This window comes from Coenobita brevimanus, chromosome 90, assembly GCF_032717465.1.
Source record: "Coenobita brevimanus isolate Jiangsu-jjx chromosome 90, ASM3271746v2, whole genome shotgun sequence".
NCBI classification, from domain to species: domain Eukaryota; kingdom Metazoa; phylum Arthropoda; class Malacostraca; order Decapoda; family Coenobitidae; genus Coenobita; species Coenobita brevimanus.
Genome location: NC_137043.1, coordinates 29,647,383 through 29,674,323, shown reverse-complemented (window position 1 = coordinate 29,674,323; position 26,941 = coordinate 29,647,383). Strand labels below are relative to the sequence as shown.

Genomic DNA, 26,941 nt, shown 5'->3' with positions numbered 1-26,941 from the left:
ATGCAGTAGTGCACCATTAGACCGAGTGCTAGAAAGTGCTAGAACAACCACAGGAGTGAAAATATGACCCAATTCTCACAATATCCAGTAATCAACCTGCTATTACTGTACTCTAGGTTGAATGGACAAAAAATTTGGTTCTGCCCTTGGATGCCAGATATTGTTACTTTGCCAATGACTCATATCCCTAAGGATATAGACACTGTCCCCATTATAAGTCTCTGATAATCTTTTTTGCTAGGAAGTCGCCGGTAAATTGAAGAATACGTGTTTCCTGAAATTCTGTTGTTGGCTATAAAGCTGCGCCAGTTTCTCTCAATTCACAGTACTGTACCAACTGTCTGTGATATTTCAGAATACCGTACATCTCCAATTAAAATGGCATACTGTATAAAATGTACACCTTTTTCCCTGAACCTACCTCAGCCAGACTGCCTCTGTCCACTCCAGCGATGACCACAGGAGCATCTCCTCTCACTGAAAATCCAAATCCCTGCGCAGGTGTGCGAGTGAGGGTGACTGGTCGAGGGGCAGACCACTGGTGCTTGGCTGAGAAAACTGCTGCTGGCCCCAGCAACCGGAAAATATCCTCAACTGAGTGTTGTGAGAAGTCGGGAGTAGTGAGGGTCAGCTGGAACTTTGTTGCCGCTGTGGAATGAGGAATACAGTATATTATCATTTAGGTCACCCTTTTTCATATATACACAGTTTTCATTACATCTGCTATAAGGTCAAGAAAATTGCCAAGTAAAGTTCCAGTGGTACAGATTGGGACAAGAGTTTGCCTACTGTTCCACTGCATCTACTTCACAGTTAAGGCATGCCTGTCACCTTCCTCCCTGATGCATCATATCAGAGACAATCATCTATGGGCAGAGAAATTTACCAAGTTTTTCAGCATAGAAATATTGGCTTGCAAATGTAAGTGAGATGCAGAGGTGAAATACTGGGTGATTTTTTTTTTTTTTCCCCATGACAACATTTATTTTGATGTTGATTTCTCAGCTTCTTCCAAATTTACAGAACCACAGTACAGTATGAAAATGAGGAGATATTTTGGAACACACACTGATTTGTAATGAGGACTGTCTATATTCCTAATTCAACTCAGTGACATTCAGTATCACTGGATTTAATGATGAGTTGTGTTTAATTCTGAGAGTAAACTCACATTGTGAATTCTAATACACGGATTGCCAGTTCTGAAAAAGTACTGACTGTATGATGTCAGTATTGATTTTCATCAATCACCACTTCAAGAACTCATGCTCTGCTTAACCCTCTATGGGCTTTTTTATACCATTTTTCTTTGAGGTGAAGCAGAGCATTCAGAGTGTTTGAATGGTGAGTAAGAAGACATAAGGTGCATTGCACTAAGTACAGGCACACTTGATAGTTCTACTTTTATGCATTTCTGCTAGATCTTAATTACACCATTTTTAGTGTGAAATTGGGTTCAGCTGATGACATTTTTATAGGTCTATATGCATTCTATACTTATGTATTATAATAAAGTATCTTGTATCCGTCCATTCATGCATCATCCAATCCTAAGTTGTCCCATGAGGAGCATAGGAGCCCGGGGCTAGGCAAGTTGGTCCCGACATTTAAGATGAGAGTGACCAACCTCACTCATTCCTGAGTGACATTACGTGAGCAATAAACCCCAACCACCCCTTGGACGTAAACTTCACCAGTTCAATCCGATTGGAACACTGTAATTACCCACTAAACCACCAGGCGCCAAATAGTTATATGGTTATCACCTAGCGTAGTAAACGGTTTCCTGGTGTATAGGAAACCATTTGGCTTGTCACTCAGGGTAGAGTCACCCACAGGCAGAACAATGAGGAAAGAATGGAGGAAAGAAAAACAGAAAAGGGAGCGTAATGTCACTCATAGGCAGAAGGACGAGGAAACAATGAAGGAAAGAAAGACAGAAGAGGATGGATGGAAAGAAGGATGGAGGACAGGAATGGGCAGGCACCTGAGAGCAGCCCTACATCAAGTGAGTGGTTGGTGAATGCCCCCACCTACCACCAAGGAGGATAGATAATGAGACAAAATGCTTCTGACTCTACCCTGTTGGGAAGATCTGCACGTGGGGAGCCTCCCACAGACTGTCATACTCCTAACATGGACAAATGCAGTAAAACTCCTATATAAACCCTTCCATCTTATGTCTGTTCTGTTTTAATTACATAGGCTCCAACATGTATGCACCAACCTTGGTCACTTACTGGTGGCTCTCCAAGCTCATCAATCCCTAGCAGCCTCCCTATTCAGTCCCTTAACCCTGAGGTCACATTCTACAACCTAGTTCCAGGTCTTTTTAGGTCTGCCTCTCACAACCCTACCCTCTGCATTCACACCTCTCACAATCTGCATCCAGTTGTCATACTCCATCCTCTCTGCATGCCTAAACCATCTCAATCTACCCCTTCTCATCACAACACAAATACACTGAATTCCATCCTAACACTCAACTCCATTTGTAATCAAAACCCCACCAGGCCTGTCATTTAAGGAAGCACTACACATCCATCTAATCATTATCGTATTTTTATTCTTGCTATTTACAGACTACTCGGCATCTGTTTGACACAGGCTGTTGGGGTTAATGAAGGCTGTATCTAGCCACTTTGAAGATAAATGAAACTGTCAGGTGATATCGAGCACAATGTGGAATAGACATCACTGGGTTGACGGAGTTGAAGTAAAAAAAAGGTATTTCATATACAGACAGCAACATGATGAATATGTTAAGCCTCAGGGAAAAACACTGAAAACAATCAGTGTATTGGGGTACCTGACAAAGACCACAGGCCTGACAAATCTATTAGTATAGGAAGCAAGGAGCAGAATATTCAGCATATTACAATGGTTAACCAGGTGGTAGGTGGTGATGACCATCATCCACTCTTGATGTTGTGCTGCCTACTTCTTCCTTCTCATTCTGTCTACCCTCCTCTATTTTTACTTTTCTCTTTCCTTTCTGTCACTTTTATTATTATTCTTTCCACTACTGGTGGCTCTGCACTGAGTGACAAGCCTATTGGTTTCCTGTAACCTAGGAAACCATTTACAATACAGTACTGGGTGGCAACCATACGACCAAATAATGAGGTGGAGTGGAGCCTGCTATGGTGCCCCTGTTAACTGGGTGGATGGCCACAAATGTGGCATCCATCCAAAAACCAAACCTCCACACTAATACCTGTGCCTCGCTGTGGCAAAGCACTGTTCGCCACAGGGGAACATTGGTCCACTGCACGGGATGGACCTGCAGGGGCAGATGCTTACTGGTGGTTGATGGGTCTGCTTGGCCAGACAGACTGGGGTTGATCAACAACAGCAATAGTTAGTTGGATGATACAGTAACCTGTCATCCTCAGCTAAAATTCATGAGCTAAACTATGCTTCTTTTAACTGCTCCACTGTTTTTTCTCTTCATCATCCCTACTTCTTTGGTGCTCTAATGTTATCAGTCTTGATTTAATATTCTTTTTAACACGCTTCCATGGCCTGCCAACCTTTCTAATTAGCCATTTAAAAAAAAAAAAAAAAACTCAGCAATAGGTCAGGACAGCTCCAGTATTCTACCCAGCTAACACCAAACACTCTGAGTCAGTTAACAGTTATATTAAATAACCTGAGAGTAGCATTAGCATCACCCCTAACTCTTTCATGGTTGGGACAACTGAAGTATTCTATTCCAGCAAGGGCCAGATTATTTTATCCTGAAGCCTGTGTTTTAAGGAGACAAAATCCATTTCCTACATACGAGCAATGGGCGGAGGATCAAGTACATTCAGCAGATCCTCCTCCTCCTCATACAAGTCCAGCAGGTGAACAGCAGACTCATGCCTGAAGCGCAGCACCTCTGCCAAACTCCCCTTCTTTCGCAGCTCACGACACATACGCTGCTGTCTCAAAGCTTCCTCATGGAGCAACACTGACTCGCGGCAGTGTGCCAGACCTGGAGGGCAAGGGATTGCCAAAGTTAAAACACCGTAAGTCCTTGTTATAAGTTTTTTTTTTTTTAACTTTTAATTTTCTGAACCCATAGTATATTACAGAATATTACCACTCAAAAATCCATTATTACCTATGATGTTGATCTGACAGTTTCTCCCATTTTGCAGTACGAATAATAAAGCAATATTTTTAAAACAGCCCTCCCTTATACCCAGGACTGCCTTAAATTTAGTTTAAGATAATCAGTACACACTATGCTACACCACACTGGATCAAAACAGACCCAGAAAAAGGAATTAGAAAGCATAAAAGAGAGAAAACTAATAACAGAATGCCTAAAGAAATGGGCCATAAATCCATTCACTAATCATTCAAGCCTTCAAAACTTTCAGCTCCACCTCACAAACCTAATGTTACACACACAAAATGTGCTTCTTAATTACTGTGGGACAGAAATCACTCTGCTGAATGACTGCCAAATTAATAATGGGATGTAATCCTTGTCATCTGCATTTCTATACAAACTTCAATGTGTCATATTGATAAGCAGCCTTATTTCCCCCCATATTTTGCTGATTCACACATGTTCATTTGTCAAAACCAGTCACTTCCTTGACCTTCCATGCCACTGTCTACCCTCATATTTATTAACATACAGTACTGTACCTTGCTGTGTGTGTGTGTGTGTGTGTGTGTGTGTGTGTGTGTGTGTGTGTGTGTGTGTGTGTGTGTGTGTGTGTGTGTGTGTGTGTGTGTGTGTCGAACTCAGGGCATAGACTTCACAGCCTGCTTTCGAGGCCCAGTAGCCCTCCTATGTTCCACACACCTCTACATGTCACCACTTCGGCGCTAACACCCATCGTCCATACCGAATACATGCTAGGGCTGTCTCATACAGGACTGGTGTATTGGTATTAGCGCGGGTATTTTTACGACATGTCGGCGGGTCTTCTGGTAGATCAGTAAAGTCTGATTTCTATGAAATTCAAATCCTTAAACTGTTCCCTGTCCCAGCGTGATTTGAACCCAGGTCCGTTAGGACTACAAGCCACCTCTCTACCGATTAAGCCACCGCCTCCCCCTGTTCATGTCTATTCTCTCGGTGTGAAATTCATCTTATCAACCTCCCTTCACCTCAGTGATCAATCAACTACCTTACTGGATATAATTCAGGAATCTCTCTCTCTCTCTCTCTCATATATATATATATATATATATATATATATATATATATACTGTAAATCTCATCTCATCTCATCAGCCGTTTGAGTGTCCACTGCAGGACCGGCCTATTCCGACCGAAGTGGGGACGATACAGCCAATATATCTCTACCAAGTGGCTTAGGCTGTCTGGTTGAAATTGTTGTAGGGTGAGAAGTGCTTCTAAGTGTATATATATATATATATATATATATATATATATATATATATATATATATATACAATACACCCATCATCCAATCCTACACTGCCCTATGAGAAGTGAAGGAGACCGGGGCTAGGCAGTTGGTCCTGACATTTAAGATGCAAGTGACCAGCCTCACTCATCCCTGAGTGGCATTACGTGAGCAATAAACCCCAACCACCCCTTGGATATAAACCTTCAACAGCTCAATCCGATTGGAGCACAATAATTCCCCACTAAACCACCAGGCACCAAAATTTGGTTATACGGTTACCACCCAGCATAGTAAATGGTTTCCTGGTGTACAGGAAACCATTTGGCTTGTCACTCAGTGTAGAGTCACCCACAGGCAGAAGGAAGAGGAAAGAATGAAGGAATGAAAGACAGAAGAGGGAGTGCAAAGTCACACGTAGGCAGAAAGACGAGGAAAGAATGAAGGAAAGAAAGACAGAAGAAGATGGAAGGAAAGAAGGATGGAGGAGAGGACAGGGCAGACACCTGAGAACAGCACTACATTGAGTGAGTACCACTAGTAAATCTGCTTCTCTGTGCCACTCTACACTCCACTTTACACATTCACCTTTCTTTTCTGTTAAAGCATCAAGACACTTCAACTATTTTTCCACTTTCAGTCACTCTACTCCCTTCCCTCTTGATACCCGCTGTTTTACGAATATTAACAATCATTTTAGCATTTCATCATTCACAAAGATTCATAAAACTCTGAACAAGTAATAGAGATTACACTCACTCTCAACAATCTACAGATCTGAAATACTCCACCTCTCATCATTTATTGCCAGTTTCGCACCTATCTTTGCTCTCTGCACTTCTTGTTTTGACCTGTTTCATGACTCCATCTATCCACCCAGATACTAAGCCACTAAGACATCCACAGTAATGAATGACTTCAACCTCTCCATTCATGAATTACTATTTAGTTTATTCTTGCTATCACCAGAAATTTATACAGCTTAGGAGTGATTTTTCTATAAAAGAATGCCCTCCTATGCTGATGAAAATACAATACTGCAGTTTGGTCGCTGCAAAGATGAAATATAAAGGACGTACTTGAGGTGAAGTGGTTAAACCCAGTATAGTACAAGTACTGTACTGTATTGGTGACAGTGTAGAGGGATGCTGTAAGCAATGTACTTTTTTACATACAGTTTATGTCAGCGGGTTAAATCAGCATTGTAATTACTGAACACAGTTGCTGCTGTTGTATTTAGAACCATATCCATAACAAGTATATAATACAGAATAATGTTATCAACCTTATGTGATTATAGTATGAAATGAAACGAAATGAAATGTATTAGAATGTATGTAAACTCCCTACATTCTGCACTCACCTAGCAGCACCCTCTCCTGATGTGTCGCAGGCAAGGTAATATCTAGTGTTGTCGCTGAGGACTCTGGTGTGAGGTGGACATACTGGAGTGCATCCCTCACCCTGCATGCCAGCTGGCTTTCATCTCGGTCCCCTGGCTGTAATGTGAGGAGGCTCTCGGCAAGGTGGTAGTGGGAGCAGGCACGGTAGTACTCAGCCTTGATGCGCACTAGGCTGGCCCAGGAATTAGGGACATAACCCTTGACACTACCACTGACGATGGTCATCTGAACCTGTAAAGAAGGATGGAGGTCTGGGATAAGGAAAAATACAGAATGACCTTGCCATAAGCAGTCCTTATGACAGCTCTTTCTTTTCATTATTGAGTTGATGATGAATTAACACCTTTCCTTCATTTACAGCTGCTTGTTAACCATTATGCTATTGTTCTTAAGTCGGAAGTGAGTGTTCTTTTAGTGCTTGCAACCTTTCCAACATGTGCCAGAAGCCTGTGGCCAGCCCTTACAGGACTGAGGCATCAGGCAATATGTGGACAGATAGACAGATATCCTACCCATTATATGGATTGCTTGTACAATCAAATGGTGGTGCCACTCACCTGATTATACTCATGTGCCACCTGTGCTGCCTCCTGTGCCAGCTCCACCACTGTCTCCAGATCTTCACTGTGACCCAGTAGAGCCTTCTCGTGCAGGCACTCTCGGGCTTGTGCCTGTTCATATGTAATACAGTAGAATTTTCATATTAAGTACACACAAAGTGCTTCCTGTATTCATATACTGTCTGCACATTATGCTAATCACACAGGCCTGAAAACAAGGTATAATTTTTCCGATAACTTTAAGAGAACTGATCTTTACTGTATACTGTACAGAATACTGAACTTTACACATTTACTTTTTTTTTTAATATCTGCACTGAGGTACTGTATTTACATAAAATCTTCCACCAATGCAAGTCTCTCCATTCACCAACAAATAACATTATGAAACGCCTCTTCTCATTCAACACAATATGAAATGGAATGATGAAAAGGTAATACTGTAAAGTGCATATACTGTACATGGAAATAAGTATGTTTCTTAGTTTAACTGTCTAAATAGCTCACCAGCATCAAGTGAATTAGCATATCTAAGATCTCTGGGCTAAGATCTTTCGACGGGGCATTAGTGAAAGTGTCGTGGAGGTATCGGAACATGCCAGCTGCCCGCAGGAAATTATTTGCTGCTGCATCCAGGCCTTCCGGCAAGGTGCGGTCATGGCGAGCACCAAGTTGGGTGTACAAAGCCCCTAGGTTGAAGAGCACACAGGCTTTCTCGAACGCTACAGTTCGCTGGCAGCTGGGTGTGCCAGTGAGAGAGTCATACCTTGAGCAGAAAGAGATGTGGTGAAAAATAACAGGTAGGCTCAACGGAGCATGTGTCTCATTACAGTGTACACCAGTTTCTTCAATTATAATATTTTACAGAGAGAATCATCATCATCAAAATGGCTGCCAAAGGGAAATGACAAATTTGGAATTATAAAGGCATGTAAACTTAACTGAAAATAGAAAACTATATTGAAAATGGGTGAACAATTTGTACAAGTTAAAAAGAAGGAATATCATCATCATCATCATCATTCCAACCTCATTTACCCACCTAATGGAGGCATGGCTAAAGATAGAATAATGCTGACAAATGACAGACAAAAAAACTAACAGAAAGATTATTTTCAGAAACAAGAATGGGAACAATAAGAAATGAGTGGTGGTAAACAAAGCTGGATTTGGTGATACATTATGAGGGCATAACAAGTCTGAAAATGGGATACTGGCAGAAGTGATGAAAAAGCAACACAGTATCAGAAAATGGGATATTAAGCCAAGTGATGAATGATGTGATGAGGACGAGAAATGGGAAGGCAGCTAGTGATAACGAGATGTAGTGAAGAAACTGTGTTGAACCCTGGAAAATGTGTCAGAATGCCTGGCTGAGTGAAGCTGTACCACCAGAATGAAAGAAGACTGTGATGAACAAAAGTAAATGTGAGCAAAGTGAAGAGGCACCATGGAACAAATCTGCTTTGTGTTTTAGGAAAGGTACAAAAATGTGTGGTAGGTGGGGGTGCTCACCATCCACTCACTCAATGTAGTGCTGCTCTCAGGTGTCTGCCCTGTCCTCTCCTCCATCCTTCTTTCCTTCCATCTTCTTCTATCTTTCTTTCCTTCATTCTTTCCTCATACTTCTGCCTACAGGTGACATTATATTCCCTCTTCTGTCTTTCATTCCTTCATTCTTTCCTCTTCCTTCTGCCTATGGGTGACTCTACACTGAGTGACAAGCCAAATGGTTTCCTGTACACCAGGAAACTATTTACTATGCTGGGTGGTAACCATATAACCAAATTTTGGCGCCTGGTGGTTTAGTGGGTAATTATTGTGCTCCAATCGGATTGAGCCAGTGAAGGTTTATATCCAAGGGATGGTTGGGTTCATTGCTCATGTAATGCCACTCAGGGATGAGTGAGGTTTTTCACTCTCATCTTAAATGTCAGAACCAACTGCCTAGCCCCGGGCTCCTATGCTCCTCATGGGGAAACGTAGGATTGAATGATGGATGGATGGATGGACAAACAAATGTCAAATTGCTGGGTCAGTAACAAGTGATTTATTGAGTAGTACGGGATGTATAGTTTAAATACAGTGTGTTTGCAGTAATGCAGATAGCTGAAACAGCATGTGAGGAGGACCATGCATTATCTATGGATCATGAAAAAGTGTATGACAAGATGAAATGGAGGGATTATGGAAGATACCATATTTGTATGGTATACTGTATATGAAAAACTGCTGAATACTATAAAGAGCTTTCAAAATGATAGTGAAACATACATAAGAGTAGATGGATAGATGTGCAAGTGTTTGCATCAGTGTTGGAGACAAGGGTGTACTATCTCCCCATGGGTGTTCAATATACTCTTAAATACTGACAAGACTGCAAGAAAGATCAAAATAAGAATTCTGGAAAGGTAGGTGAAGATATTATTGAATGGTAAAAATGGAGTGTTTTCCATCTGACAAATTCAGATGCTGATTTGTTGCTTGCTGTTGGTGAGCAGAATCTTTACTAACTGGCTCTGATTTTCTATACAAAAGTAGAGGTCATTGTTGACGGAGAATTTGTCTTGTAAGTGTAATATGCTCAAGAATGGAGAGACATTTGAAATGGTGGAAGGAGTAAATACCTCACTACAGTGACAGAAAAGAGAAGCACAGTACTGTAAAAAGGACATGGGAGTAGACTGGTTCAAGAAAGAGAATAGGCTGAAGCAATAAAGCCTTGATATGAAACACAGGACTGAATATGGAAACCGCAAGAAGGTATGCTGGTGCCCATAATAATGTACAGTATATGTGTGAGGCTGTAATATACCATGAGTTTAAAATTTAATGTTAAGAGACAGCAATAAAAATGGGATAGTTAAGGAGTACTGTCTTTGTAAGTTGTGCTGGTTGGATAAGAAATACTGTGTAGAGATTTGTGAAAGATGTTGAACAAGAAAGTCTACTAACTGGTGGGCAGAAGAGTGTGAGCTCTGATGGTATGGCTATCTTGAGAGAATGGTTATGAATAGGGTGGTGAATCAGGTATATGCCGGATATGAATAGGGTGGTTAATCAGGTATATGTCAGTGAGTATGAACGTGTAGTTGTGAAGGACCAAGAAGCAATTAGCTTCTTGTAAATGAATGAGTGAGAAAGTAAGAATAGAACTGACAAGAGATGAAAATGAATGAATGAAGAAGGTACAGAGATGCAGGTGACAAGGGTTAACTCCCTCTCAATGCAATAATTGACATAAGAACTTTTTAATTGTTAAGCACATCTAATAATATATGTGCAAATATAATTTTGTATGTGTGAGCAGGAGGAAAGGATTCATATGTCAGAATGAAGTGGGCCCATTTTACTGCACACTGTTGACAGTTCCACTTTTATGCTTTCTCCTCATTTCTCAATCCTATCAACCCTCTTTTGAAACTGAATGAAGATAACGACAGGCTAATGTTGACAGTAATGATGATGACAGCAGTAATGACAAGACAATAATGCTGCAGCTGATGCTAACGATGAAACTGATGCCAGAGGATGAGTGATGGAAAAGAAAGGGTTACATACCATTCAAAGTATATGCCAAGTGACCGGTCTGGTGGGAAGAATCGTCGATCTATGAAATACAGCTGGTTGAAGTATTCGAAGAGAAGGGCTACTCCTGACTCATCACGCTCAGGGGTTCTCATCGCCTGGGGGAATGAGTACAAGAGTAAATTTCAAGTCCAGGAATCTGAGGGTTAAATGAATGAGGGGTAAAACTGGGGATAACTAATGAAGGAGCCCAGTTAAACTAAAGGGCACTTTTGTGACATCTGGAGGCTCCCCCACCTTACAAGGTACATCATCATCATCATCATCATCCAATCCTACATCGGCCCATGAGAAACGTAGGAGTCCAGGGCTAGGCAAGTTGGTCCTGACATTTAAGATGAGAGTGACCAGCATCATTCATCCCTGAGTGGCATTAAGTGAGCAATAAACCTCAACCACTCCTTTGGATATAAACTTTCACCAGCTCAATCCGATTGGAGCACCGTAATTGCTCACTAAACCACCAGGCACCAAAATTTGGTTATATGGTTACCACCCAGCATAGTAAATGGTTTCCTGGTATACAGGAAACCATTCGGCTTGTCACTCGGTGTACAGTCACCCACAGGCGGAAGGAAGAGGGAAGAATGAAGGAAAGGGAGACAGAAGAGGGAATGTAAAGTCACCTGTATGCAGAAGCATGAAGAATGAATGAAGAAAAGAATGATAGAAGAGGAGGAAGGAAAGGAAAGGGCAGACAACCGAGAGCAGCAATACATCGAGTGAGTGGATGGTGAGCGCCCCTACCTACCACTAACTCTGTAACAAAAGGGGCTACTCATATCATTATGGAATTTCTTACGCAATTCTATTCATCCATTTCCTATAAAATTTAAACTGACATAAATGAGGGCCCATCGTTTTACTTAAGAGAAAACAAATGGGAAGGAAGGCCCAACAGCAAGAATAATTTGGAGGGGCCATGGTATGGAAGCCCTACAGTCACGGCATATCCTGGCTATTTCTCTAGATAGTAGGTTGTACACAGAAACAAGAAGAGTGAAGAGAAATTGGTTAAACACAGAATTAAGAGAAAAAATGGCAGAAGAAAAAGGACGATTAAAAACATATGAATGAGTGAGAGAAGGAAGGTACTGTAAAAGTGTGAAGAATAAGATGAAAATGTAATGGAGGAAAGTCACACTGTAACTTGATTCAAAGATATTATAAATAAGAGCAATAGCTACACATATAAAGTACAACTGCACCTTCCATCTTCTCTTGCAGTTTCATAATGAAAATAAGCTCAGTCTGAAGGATTCCTGTCACTGAAGTGGAATGTGCGAGATGATGAAAATACGGTACCTCTGACTTATACCGTAACATTCTGACCTCACTTAGATGGCCTGTGAATTCCACAGTAACTTCTGAACCTTCTAAAAAACAGGGAACAATGCTTCCAGTAACCATAAAACATTATTCTTCACCCAGAAGACTCACTTCTCTGAGATCCATGAATTCTGTGATGGCCTCGTCATACTTGTCAGGGTCCTCGCTGTAGTGCTCCAAGATGAAATCCTGGAAAAAAAATATATATATATATATATTTAGTGCATAAAAACATTCAGCAACAGTGAGAACAATACAGACAGTCAAGTTTAAAAAATGACACAAAGACATTTGACAGTTCTGGGTGGAAAACACAATGATAAATGCAGTTATAATACTACAGAGTCACTTTTCTCAATACTAAGAAGCTACACTATGTAAACTTTAGTTGCATATTCTAATGCTAAATTATAAGGATAATAAAACTCTATTTTCAAGCATAACATGAGTACTTTTCACTTTATTTTGGCTACCACTTAAACTATTTCACCACATTCAGCTTTGGTGAGATCTTTCATATTGGAGGCACCAATGGAGATGGCCCAAAACCTCAACACTCGGAGAGGTTTTCCTAGAGTAACACAAAAACATCATAAAGTTGGGGGGGGGGGGGGGAGGCTGAAAAGGTTTGTCTCCACAATGTACTGTCCTTACTATAATATATAAGACTTACACATCAAAGTTTACTTTTCAATTCCAAGTCAACTGTACCTTGAAAGGCTCCCTAAAGTTGATTTCCTTTGTCTCCTTCAGACCTAGTGGGATCATAGGGATGCTGCCCTTAGACCTGCAACGAAAGGGAGAGGCGTCTGTTATGCAGAAGATACAGGTCTTGTTAAAGTACCTCAACAATCACCAACACCATTATTAACTTGTTGCTCATGCACATAGCCTAATTATGCAGTCAATCATATCACTGAATTCTAACAGAGTACTGTATTCTGAAAAGCTTTATAAAATCCAAAGACCTTATCACTGGGTTTCAAAAGTCACTGCTCAGTCTTGTTATCTACTGTAGTAAAGTGTAATAATAATCATGCTTGCATTTGTTTTACATACTGGGTGTGGGAGACCTATCCTATGGCACTCTACATTACTCCTGTCATTAAGACATCAGTGGCAGCTGGAGCAAGTTCTAACTGCAACCTCCCCTGCTTTTGGTATCTTAATAGCTAGATGGCTGTTTGCATCTGAAGTAGATGGCAGCAATTTCAAGTCCCGGGGTCAATACATGACGGGGAGGAACTGCTGGCTCCATGGACTTGCTTTCGCTCGCTCACCCACCCACCCACCCACACATTACTTGCAAAACCACTTTATTACTATCATCATCACCATCCTGACCTTATTTCAACACCTAGGGATGGGGTGAGGTAGTATCCTGTAACACAAGGAAAGAAAATGGAAGATATAGTGAAAACTAAAATAGCCATGTTGTTTATTGCCAGACCCTTTGGGTCTCCTGGTCTAAAGCACAGTCTAAGTAATATACAGTCATCTCACGCGCAGGAGGATGACGTCACATGACCCTAAAAAAAGAAAAATAAAGGGATAATTCAAGTGTGACAAGTATACCTTGTTCACTCAGCTCTGCTGGTTAGAGCCAAGAAACGTTTGAATTAAGACTGCTCATTGGTTTATCCAACACTACGGTGCGTGGTAAGTCTACAGCTCTTCTTATTGCAACACATATATTTATATTTGTAAACTGCTTGCAATGTAAGCAGCCAGTTTAAATGTGAAATAATTTCCAAAGCTAAAAAGGTCAAAGTTAACTTTAAAAGTTTATCATTATCAAAGAAAACTAAGTTGATTATAAAGCTTAATAAAACAATGAGTGACAACTGAAGTAAATTCAGGCATGTATTATAGCACACCATGCGGACGTACGTGTACACAGTGGTATATATTCTTCAACTCTCTCTCTCTCTCTCTCTTTCTCTCTCTCTCTCTTTCTCTCTCTCTCTCTCTCTCCTGGGTCTTCTCTCACTCACCCTCCTTACTTCCTTCATTTCCTCATATCTTCTCTCTCTCTAATTCCCCCTCCCTCTCCCCTCCTACCCTAAGTTCCCTCTTTCCTCCCTCCCTCCTCCTCTTCTGTTCCCTCCCTGCATTCCATAATATCATCATTTCCTCCTTCCTTTCTTTCCTCCTGTCTTCATTGCCTCCTTCCCTCCCTTTTTCCCCTCTCTCTCGCCCTGGACATTACGTCCGTCACTCATTGTCCTATAAAACTTTATAATCATTAATTTTCTTTGATAAAGGTAAACTTTTGAATCTAATTTTGACCTCTTTGGCTTCGGATATTATTCCATACTTAAACTGGCACGTTTTCAAATGCCCCACACGTCTGAACTTCCCGCACGAGTGAGATGAGCCTGAGGGGAGACTCGTTGCTCCCTACCGCCGCCCCGAGCGGCTGCGGGACCCCGTGACGTCATGCGCGGACTGCTCCAAAATTTGAACCAAGCGTGAGACGACTGTATATTACTTAGGGTTTAAAGGGGAACAAAAGAGACCTGAAACGACCCTAAAGAGGTCATTACATGAATTAGTACGGTATCCATATTCATACATCTTACGGTATTTATACAAATTCTTAACCTGAGAATATTAATCGCGTGAATTATACCATGGGCAATATTGCAATCATCTAGGTAAGCACAAGGAAGACTGCTGGAGCCTACCAGGGGACTTCATAAGAACATAAGAAGAGAGGATAACTGCAGTAGGCCGGTTGGCCCATGCTAGGCAGCTCCTAGAAGAGTAACTAAACTACTAGAATGAGATAAGGATAGCAAAGAAGAAGGCTCTCCCCCGCCCTCCAAACCCTCCAGCCGAAGCCGGCAGGAAAAAGTCAGAAAGAACACCACGCCGTATAGAAAAACTGGCGTGGACATTTTACAGGAAAGTGTGAAAGGAGAATAGAGACTATCATAGTGTAACCTGAAAAGAAAAATTTTTTGAATTAGTATTGGTTATAAGATTTTCTTTATTCTATATCCAATATCCTATATCCACCCCTTATTTGTCATATGCTTATCTAGCCTATGCTTGAAACTCTCAATGGAAGAGGCAGCAACTACTTTACTAGGTAGCTTATTCCATTCGTCTACTACTCTATTACCAAACCAATTTCTACCGATTTCCTTACTGAAACGGAATTTTTCTAGTTTGAAACCATTATTTCTAGTTCTATCCTGTATGCTCACTTTAAGTACCTTGCTAATATCTCCCTTATTTATACCACTCATCCACTTAAACACCTCAATTAAGTCTCCCCTTACTCTACGCCTCTCTAGCGAATGCAGATTTAGTCTTTTCAGTCTGTCTTCATATGACAGGTTCCGGACGTCATGTATCATTTTAGTCATTCTTCTCTGTACATTTTCTAACGAATTAATATCCATTCTATAGTAAGGACACCAGAATTGTACTGCGTAGTCTAAATGTGGCCTTACTAATGCTAGATAAAGTTTTAGTATTACTTTAGATAATCTATTGCTCACGCTTCTCGAAATAAATCCTAGGACCCTATTTGCTTTATTCCTCGCATTAATGCACTGTTGCCTTGGTTTAAGGTCGTTACTAATCATAACTCCTAGATCTCTCTCGCATTCCGATTTGCTAATTTCTTTGTTATCTAAGCTGTATTTAGTATCTCCAATGGTCTTGCCTACGTTAAGTACTTTACATTTTTCAACGTTAAATTCCATTTGCCAAGTTTTAGACCATTTGGACAATGTATCGAGGTCTTTTTGTAAGTTATGGCAATCGTCAGTAGAGTTAATGATACGCCCTATTTTTGTATCGTCGGCAAATTTGCTGATGCTACTATTGACTCCTAAGTCTAGATCATTTATATATATGATAAACAATAAGGGACCGAGTACTGAACCCTGTGGTACACCGCTAGTTACTAATCCCCAGTCCGACTTAGTTCCATTTATTAATACTCTCTGCTTTCGTCCTTGCAGCCAGGATTCTATCCATGTTAAGATATCGCCGTCTATACCGTGTGCTCGAACCTTTCTAACTAACCTTTCGTGTGGGACCCTATCAAAAGCTTCAGTCTGGCCCAGTTCTCTGTTGCTTAGGCTACAACGAGTGACCCGGAGACTAATGGGTTAGTGGGCTGGCCCCTGCCGCTACCAGGGTCTGGCAACTATTAAGAGTATGTCGAGTGAAATGAACAAATCATTCACATATTCATGTCTCCGAAACTCTGGCTGCATGCCATGGGGCAAACCATTGGTACATTTATATTTTAAATTAACTTGAATGTACACAGACCTGCCAGACAGCCAATCCGTTGACATTATATATATATATAATATATATATATATATATATATATATATATATATATATATATATATATATATACACACACACACACACACACATTAGTGCCAAACCCTTGTCGTGTGCTCTTCTGCTCATAATTCATCCAACCAACTACTGTAGATCCTCTGTTATTTCCTGAGCCCCATCGTTAACTTCCTTACCTATCACATAGGCTATGTGCTCGACTCCTAACAAAGATCCAATATAAGTTACTGGGTGATTAAATTACCATCGTCAAATTAGATTAAGCAGAAAATGGAAGTATGGTCAAAGAACAGTTTATAAACAGAAATAAGATACCTGTATGTGAATTAGAACTCCTTTCTGATGTAATAAAAGAAGTCGAACTTGGAATATATATCGCAAAACTTTTCTAAAAATCGCGTTTGTCGACCCATTAAACCGTCATTGGGGAAGGGAGGGGTAATAAAATGGATATGGTAAGCATGGGAATGACTGTGCTGGGTCGGAAATTTGGTAGATGGTGAGTGTGGGGCAGGAGATTACACCCTGTGAAAATGGGTGCTGTAGGATTACTTGCGTACTGTACAGCGAAGATTTATTTATTTATTTATTTATTCATTTATTATTTTATCCCAACAACATAGGCTCGTGTTGTTCTCATTTACACGGTCCTGTGGCGCATGCAAAAATCGGCAGTACTGCATTATTTTAATTACATAAGCATACTCTAGGTTAGAAATGAAATAGTCTGGAGCACCATCACCAATATCCAGAGGGTTGGATGGATACTTATTCTGCTGCCATCACCATCACAAACACCGCCACCACAATAATCAATTCCCATCAACATCACAACCAACACCAGAACTATCACCATCACCACCACCTCAGCCATCACCACAATCATTATTACAATCATCACTATCACCACCAATTAAGGAAACTTACACGAATCTAACATTAAAAGGTAAAAAATAACGTGCACAAACACAGCAACACAAAAACTGGCCTAACTCGACTGATCCCACTAGTTTCAGACTCAACCTAAGCTGCTAATGACACCTTAAACCTTTAACTTTTATTCACAAACTCTGACATTTGGACGCAAGATTTCCTGTAGTACCTTCACTGTCTCAGCTTCATAGAATTTTGACTAGTACATTAAGCTACCTTTCATGATTAAAACTACCTATCGACCTCCGTGAGGAGAGATACTGTCTGAAACTACTAATGCTTAAAATTACCCAAGTTACAGTTCATAAGGATACTCTCTGCCAAGTAATTTGTTCCATACGATTACAACTACCTATCAGCCTCAATAAAGATAGGAACTGTTTTAAATTACTGCTGTTCAAAACTAGCGAAAATTATAGTTCATGATAAAGCAATAACTATTTTAAGGCATATTACAGTTCCTGAGGGTTTAACAAGGTTATAATTATGCACCTTAATCTAATTTCATTTATTATCTATGATCTACCTATGTAAAAAAAAAAAAGTATAGGCTACTTATAAACGACAAAACCTGCTGATACACAAATATCAATGAGCCACAGTAATTCTCCATTATCAAACATCATAACAAATCCAATTAGCTTTAAATTTATATGGACAACTACAGCATACGGACGAATCACTCAAAATACGCGAGTTATCACCATATCCTCTGGTACAACGCTTACACTCTGCATACAGTGCCCAAGTCACCTAATGCTTTGACGTGGCGAAAGTAAAGTTATACTGGAATACGTGAAGGTCATCAAAGGTCATATTCCCTGTTGCATGAATCAGAACAGGTCCCAAGTTTCCTTAATAAAACTACTGCCAGTTTCAGTCAGCGGCTAGACGCAAATTACCACTGTGTTTTAAGTGGCCCGTCAAATCGTCATGATGAAAGTGTAGCTTAAAGTTTCTATCTATCTATTGCCAGACGCCACAATCCCGTAAGGGGTGGCCATTTGACTTTGAGTTATTTGTTTTATGGGGAGGGGCACTAATCCTCCACCAACCCACTTGTTGACACGTAGGGAGCACGTATGGTTTGGTTATATGGTTACCACCCAGCGTAGTAAATGGTTTCTTGGCTTACAGGAAACCATTTGGCTTGTCACTCAATGTAAAGCCACCTGTAAAAGAAAGAAAAGCAATAAGAAGTGACAGGAAAGACTGGAGAAATATGAAGAGAGGAGGGCAGACACAGAAATAGAATGATAAAGTTTACATATGAATAAACAATCGGAAAACACTCTCAACTGATATTAATAAAATATCACAATGTTCATTTATTACATTAAAAATAAAAGTAGGCATAAAAAAATTAACACGAGGTAACAACACTACAATATCAATTACTACAGAACGCGTATACTCTGATAGCCTACATAAACGAGAAAATATAATCTCTTGCTATTTACCCTTTGCCCTGGTAGATCTCGACGGAGCTGTTGAGTTCTGCCAGTTGTTCTTTCAGGAGCTGTAGATTGCTGTTCACAAATTGCAGCTCGAGGGACACCTGCTCCTTCATCCGCTTGTTGTTGGTCGCACTGAGGAAGAAAATACACAAATTAGAACTTACACTGGAAAATAGTAAAGTTCAGTTCAGCCGGGGAGAAAAATTCGCTTAATATTTCATCCTCTCTACCTCTCTCTTTCCTCTGCTGACAAATATTGCTGAGCTGGAAACGGATTGGTTTTTCTCTGCCCAAAAATGATTCTGATATGATAAGTCAGGGAGGAAAGTGACCAACAACGCCTATGTGTGAAGCAGACGCAGCGGGATAGTAGGCGATCGTTTGTCCCTAATTGTACCTGAACTACTTTGGACAAGTCTGTGAAGTACATGAGTCTTAAGCATTCAACTGTAAGGGTTAAAACATGAGCCAACCCCGATTTATTGTCGCTTTCTTAAATGCCCTACATGAAACGAGAGAGAGAGAGAGAGAGAGAGAGAGAGAGAGAGAGAGAGAACCATCTCGTGCGTATAACACCATTAAGGGTGTATTTTGTTAACCCTGACCCTCCATTGCTGTTTGATGCAGTTTCTCCTATGTAAACCATTATGTGTGTGTGTGTGTGTGTGTGTGTGTGTGTGTGTGTGTGTGTGTGTGTGTGTGTGTGTGTGTGTGTTTAGACAGGGGGGTCGGACTTCCTCTGTAACGCACTTTAGCTTTTTCGGACGTATTATGAAACTCCTCTGTAACATACTTTTAGGTATAAAAACTCTGCAGCAGGCCTTCACTACAAACCCCTGTAATGCACTTTAACATATTCTAATATTTAAAAACTCCACAACACTTTAAATCCTCAATAACGCACTTTTACGTATTCTAACTGATACCTCAAGGCAGTAAAAATATTATAAAACGCATTTTCGCATATTCTACCGTATTACTAAGCTCCATAACACAGTATACTCTATAACGCATACCAACTCCTTTCTAACGAAGTGGAATGGACTTTAACGTACTGTAACGTGTTATAAACCAAGACGCAATTATAATCTAACGCACTTTTGAAACTTCTGTAACAATACTATTTTAAAAAGCTGCACCTAATACATTAATACCATAACATTATGTAATCCTTTTACCATGGATACTGCCATCGCTTCACCACTCTTCTACCGTCATACCACAACCATTTCGCCACCATCTCATTACCATAACACTATCAATACCAATATTACTTTCACCATTACTGTCTTACCACCATCGCCACATCACTGCCATCATCATCAAACCACTACCACACCACCACCATACCAATACCATCGTCATATCACCATCACATCCATCTGCATACAACGACTTCCATAGCCAGCTATCGTTAAAATACTATAATGATAAATACAACATCACCAATACCATCTCACTACCACCATACCATACCAAAACCACCCATCACTACCACACCACCATCACACCACCGTTATACCACTACCATATCCCCACCATACCATACCATCATTCCAGCCTTGATATCATCTTTAAGTGGAAGCCGATGAATAGCATGGTATTTTTTAAGCCTTGGAATTAAATGTAAAGGAAAAATCTGGTTGTGTGTGTGTGTGTGTGTGTGTGTGTGTGTGTGTGTGTGTGTGTGTGTGTGTGTGTGTGTGTGTGTGTGTGTGTGTGTGTGTGTGTGTGTGTGTGTGTGTGTGTGTGTGTGTGTGTGTGTGTGTGTGTAAAACGTGCATATCAGGAAAGCATACATAACTGAGTATAAACACAACTGACTACGCGTATGGTAATAAGTATGTACAGATGTTGATGAAATATGCGGGTATATGAGTGTGTCTGGGGGTAAGCAAGTGAGTAATGTAGGTGAGTGAATAACAAGTGGAAAGCGAGTGAGTATGGTAGTGGGTACATGGGTGAATGAAGCTGTAAGTATGTGAGTGGGTGAGTGAATCAGTGAATGGGTGATTGACGTTATAGGTATATGGGTGAATGAGTGAGTGAGTAAGGTAGTGGGTGTGTGGGTCAGTAAGGCAGTGGCTATGTGGGTGAGTGAGTGAGTAACACAGTGGGTATGTGGGTGAGTGAGTGAGTAAAGCAGTGTGCATGTGGGTGAGTGAGAAAGTGTGGGTATATGGATGAGTGAGTAGGTGAGTAGTGAGTGAATGAGCAAGGCAGTGGATAGACAGGTGAGTAAGGTAGCTGGTATGTGGGTGAATGAAGCTGTGAATATGTGGGTGAGTGAGTAAGTCAGTGGGTATGTGGGTGAGCAAGACAGTGGGCATGTGGGTATGTGGGTGAGATAGATAGCCGCAGGGAGAGGCAATCATGTTAAATCGCTTTCCTTGCCTCAGGGTGTGGGCGAGGCGTGAGGGAGGGGGAGATGGTACGGGGTGAGAGGTGGACGTAGTGTGAGGGTGGGGACTGGGTGCGGATGTGCGGGTGAGGGTTGGGTGCAGGAAGGGAGTGGATGAAGGTGTGGGAGGGGGGAGGAAGAGGGTGCATGTGAGTGAAAGTGGAAGTGCGAGGCAAGGGTGAGGCTGTAATGACAGGGCATGTGGATGTGAGGATGAGGGTGTGGGTGTCGGGGTGAGTGTGGGGAATGAATGTGAGTGGAGAAGTGAATGTGCGTGGTGAGGGGGGGGGGGAGTGGGTGTGAGAGGTACTGTATATGTGTGGGGTATTTGAGGTATGAGGTATGAAGCCTAGGTGCGAGGTAAGTTTGCGTGCGGTGTGAGGTATTATTATTATTATTTTTTTTTAATTGTCTGACCGTGAACATACCTAACAGTCCATTTCTTAAGGCCTACCAATCTTCCAATGTGCCAGTGTTAGTGTAATTATGTTCAAGAGGCGTAAAAGTAACGATAATGGACTATAAAGTAAAAGGTAACGATATGAGTGAGGTATGTAACTAATGTATGAGTCATGAAGTGCAAGTGTAAGATATATGTGTGAAATATGAGTAAAATATGTGTAACGTATGAAGTCTGAGTGTGAATCGTGAAGTATGAGTGAAGTTTAACTGAGTATGAGGTATGAAGTATGACTCGGATGTGTGGGAGTGAAGTCTGAGTGTGAGGTTTACGTGAGAGATGTAAGTGTGAAGTATGAGTGAAGTAATAATGTAAAAAGTATGGGGAATGAAGTACGGGTATGAAGTAGGATGTATGGGGTTTTGGTGAAGTACACTAATTGAGCACTTTACCTGTACATAACCCCACCTCCAGCCACTCACTCTCCCGGAAGTTATTACCTGCTATTACATCGCTATTCATCCACATCACCCAAACGGACCTCCACTATCACAGCCACACCCATCATCACTATCACAAACCCACCCACCCACCCACCCTCCACTCCCATCCACATCCACAATCACAAATACACCCATTCATCTTCCATTCTCATCCACATCCACATTCAATATCACAACCACACCCACCCACTCTGCATTCTCATCCACACCCATTCACATTCACTATCAGAAACACACCCACCCAACCTCCATTCTCATCCACACCCATCCACAATTCACTATCACAAACGAACCCATCCATCCACCTTCCATTCCCATCCACACCCATCCACACAGCCCACAGTTCTTATCCACACTACATACACATCATCTTGTATTCAAATTTGTTAAAATCTGAAATTATGGACGTAAACTGGATATTCAATCATATCTATTCGGAGACAAAAAAAGACTCCAAATAAATAAATACATAAATGAATAAAACATCGGTATTAATAATACTACTACTAATAATAATGTAACATGGCAGTAATAAACAAAAATAAACAATAACAAACAAAAACATCAACAACAACAATAATAATAATACTAATAATAACAACTGAATAATAACTAAATAAATAATAACATTACAGTGACCCACAGGGCCTAACCTAACAGACACCCATAGGCACTCATTACGCAAGCAACTATTCACGAAAGTCACGTAACAGCGCCAAAGCATATATTATTCACCTCCTCATATACACCATTTGACTATCTGCCCAGACTTTTATATTACTCTCAACGCTTTTAGTACTATTATGCATTTTTTTTTTTAGTTTATTCTTGCCGCAACCCGACGATTTTATTCAGCCTAGGAGAGCCATGGGGTTAATGAAGGCTGTATTTAACTCCACCAGTCCCAGGAGACTATCCAAAGCTGAGTACAATTGCCTCCAGATGGCACGAATAAAATAAAAAGGACGTCCTTGGGTTGCATGGGGTTATGCAGGTGGATCGAGATAGATACGTAGGTGGAAAAGTTTAACTGCATATATATATATATATATGTGTGTGTGTGTGTGTGTGTGTGTGTGTTAGACAGACAGATAGACAGACAGATCGACTGATATGGGAACAGATAAATGAACAGGCAAATAAATACATACAGAGATCGATTGATGCACTCTGTATAAAGAGAGATGAATATAAACAGACAGACGAGGAATATTCAGATGGACAGGTGCTAGACGTCCTGGTAAATAAACAACCAAATACATACATTATACTGGCCTACTAATACCCATAGATAATTACAGACAGACAACCTTCACTCACCAGTCAAGGATACATGGTAAATACTCATGATTACGCTAGGAAATTCATCTATGCTTATTGGCCCTTACACTGTCGATTTCATACTCACAGACTCGCTTCTTTGCATCATAAGACGACTTTATTCAACAGAGGGAGACGGGGACATGGTACCTATGCTACTGTAAAATCAAATTCATTAGCCATATATTTAAACACTAAAACCATCTTTAACACGGAACTTTCTGTTGAATATGACATACCTTAAATATAAACAACTATTTGCGTAAGATAAATTTCAGAAGAACACATAACTTCTACTTACCTTCCCTAACTTTTAACACTATTATCCGTGTAATGTAACTTCCACAAAATAACACCTAAATTATGTTCATCAGCAATATATTTAAGCACTGTTGTGTCACGTAACTTCAGTTAAATAACACTTGTACTGTTCTCAAGTCACATATTTAAACGTCATATATTTAAACAACATAATTTACGTAAGACAACATTCACTGTACAGCACTTGAGTTTATTTGGTCAGTCTAAAAGCATATCCATTCCCCCCACCCCCACCCCTAACACAACCACCATCATGAACAACTGTGTCAACTCACTAGAAGACAAAAGGCCTCTCGAAACTTTCTCAGCCTACCATATTTGCCATTTCATTCTTCTTTTTTGTTCTCTGCCCACCTCTCCCTTCTCACTCCCTCCACCTACTGTACCTCTTCCTTCTCACCCCCTCTGCCTACCTCTTCCTTCTCACTCCCTCTGCCTGCCTCTTCCTTCTCACCTTTTCTGCCTACCTCTTCCTTTTCACTCCCTCTGTCTACCTCTTCCTTATTACTCCCTCTGCCCACCTCTTCCTTCTCACCCCCTCTGCCTACCTCTCCTTTCCCACTCACTCTCTCCGTTTGCCACCTTAACCTGACTCCATTGCGGGATCCTAAGTTTCAGTTCTTTAGTCATATACAGCAGTCTAGCAATGATTTAAAATTTCGAAACTTCACTATTCCTGTCTCTATTCTCTTCCTCATTAAAATCGGATGTCTTTCAAAAATGAATCCAGACTGAAGAGTTGATATTTATTTATTTATTCATGATGTTTCAGTCCTTTCTTATTCCCTGCTCTTTTCATTATGCCCTGTTTTCAATCACAAGCCCCATATTCCATACTCTCACAACTCCAGCTTCTCTCCCGTCCACTTCAACTTCCCTCCATTATTAAAGGCAGTATCTCCCCCTCATCTCCCATTCCCCCTTCATAACTTTCCCTCCCCCTTCATATGCTAGGGGTGGGTGAAAATTATAGACCATATTACAATCTCGTCCTCCGTTCTCTTCAGTTTCCCTGTATTATTTAAAGATTGTCTCCCTTCACCTCCCATTTCCTCCCTTTATCATTTTCTTTCTCCCTCTCGTCTAATGGGGGTGAAAATCAATCTCCAAATTCGAAATCCGATAATTATCTTTCTTATCTTTTTACATATATTCCGTCCTTTTTCAACTAACCTGGATTATTTAAAGACGGTATCTCCCCTCCTCTCTCTCTCTCTCTCTCTCTCTCTCTCTCTCTCTCTCTCTCTCGGCTACATGGAGTGGGTGAAAATTGTACATTTCAAATAAAAATGTTCCCAAACTAACCACCCCATCACTTTCTTTTTGATCTCCAGCCTTTTTCATCTTCCTTGTGTAACATTAAAAGACGCTATCTCCCCTCATCTCTCATTTCCTCCCTTTACGACTTTCTCTCTCCCTCTCATCTTCGCTGGGCGGTGAAAATGACGATAATGTGGTGGGCTGACAATGAGCGCGGGAGAATGGCGTCCTGGTGATGATGATGATGATGCACGATAATTACCAGACGCGTGTGAGTTTTTTGTGTTGGCAGGAGAGAGAGAGAGAGAGAGAGAGAGAGAGATTAACTGGCTTTGATGACTGTGTGTGTGTGTGTGTGTGTGTGTGTGTGTGTGTGTGTGTGTGTGTGTGTGTGTGTGTGTGTGTGTGTGTGTGTGTGTGTGTGTGTGTGTGTGTGTGTGTGTGTGTGTGACCTCAAAGCTAAAGAGGGGGGGGGCGGGGGGGAATATATCGACAAGTGACGACGAATGGATGACATAACTGAGAAGCTGATGGATAAATGAATGTGCGGATGGCGTGTGTAATGGACAGATGGAGGATGGATGGATGATGTGAAGGATGAATGAATTGACAAACTGAAAGTACTGGATTTTATAAACAGATGGATGGATGGCCGGTATGCTGGAAGGAGAGATTATAGAATGGAAAACATATTGCATGGATGGATGGATGCATGTACAGCGCGGATGACAGCTGACGGGTGGATGGATGAAAGAACTGAAAAATGTTAGATGGGTGGATAGCTGAATGACTGGATGGATGGAATGGATGAATGAATGATTAGGTGGACAAATGGATGGATGAATGAATGCATGGATGGATGGATGGATGGATGAATGAATGATTAGATGGATGGATGGATGAATGAATGATTAGATGGATGGATGGATGAATGAATGATTAGATGGATGGATGGATGGATGGATGGATGGACAGACAGACTATAAGATAAAGAAACACAGATATATGAACAGATGAACACCAAAATGCACAGTACAAATTTTAAGTCAGCAATAGCAAAGGAAAGAACAAAATAATGCATATAAGGCAAGTAAAAAAAAAAAAAAAAAATGACAGCCATACCATACTACTCAATTATAACGAAAAAGAAAATAAGAGGTGAAGATATACTCACAATAATTAAAAAAATCCAACACATACAAAACACATAACTAAAAGAAAGAAATATACACTGTAGATTTGAAAATGTAACAAACACACTGACAAACCCTGAAAACGTCACATGCATATAAACAAGCAGGTGAACGTTATGACAATAAAGAATATGATAAACAAAATTATATCATGATAACAAAGGACAAAAGTTGATAAAAAAGAATAAGACCCGCAAAGACCTAAATAAAAAGTAACACACACCTTGACAGACGAACCCGTTACATGCAAACAAATTTACCACACACGCTACCACAGAGGGTTAATGGGTGACATGTTTGCTGTCGGGTATCATTAACCCCTTCAGCACCAAGTCGTTATTTTTCTTCCTATTGCTTAAGGGTGATTTTGTTTAGCAGATGAGAAAGCCCTGACAGTGAAGGGGGGGTTGATGAGGGCTGTATATAATCCCCACAGTTCAAAAGGTCTCTCCCTCCAGTAAAAAAAATCGTCAGCAGATGGTAAAAATAAAATACCGGAAAATGCAACGTCTTAGGTCTGAAAGGATTAACAGCAAACAACGGAAGAAAAATAGACAAAGCAAATA

The 26,941-nt window shown here is 40.7% G+C and overlaps 1 protein-coding gene across 1 annotated transcript in view; it reads right to left on the bottom strand.

Annotated features, from left to right (window-relative positions):
- Rhp (GTP-Rho-binding protein rhophilin) overlaps positions 1 to 26,941 on the bottom strand; it is a 248,813-nt gene that overhangs the window by 3,778 nt on the left and 218,094 nt on the right. Inside the window, exons 3-11 of the mRNA XM_080281732.1 lie at positions 18,981 to 19,109; positions 12,967 to 13,042; positions 12,367 to 12,444; positions 10,900 to 11,024; positions 7,846 to 8,104; positions 7,336 to 7,449; positions 6,739 to 7,009; positions 3,785 to 3,979; positions 422 to 648 (exon numbers count right to left, since the gene is read on the bottom strand). Coding sequence (XP_080137858.1) covers positions 422 to 648; positions 3,785 to 3,979; positions 6,739 to 7,009; positions 7,336 to 7,449; positions 7,846 to 8,104; positions 10,900 to 11,024; positions 12,367 to 12,444; positions 12,967 to 13,042; positions 18,981 to 19,109 — 1,474 coding nt within the window. The remainder of the gene's footprint in view (positions 1 to 421; positions 649 to 3,784; positions 3,980 to 6,738; positions 7,010 to 7,335; positions 7,450 to 7,845; positions 8,105 to 10,899; positions 11,025 to 12,366; positions 12,445 to 12,966; positions 13,043 to 18,980; positions 19,110 to 26,941) is intronic.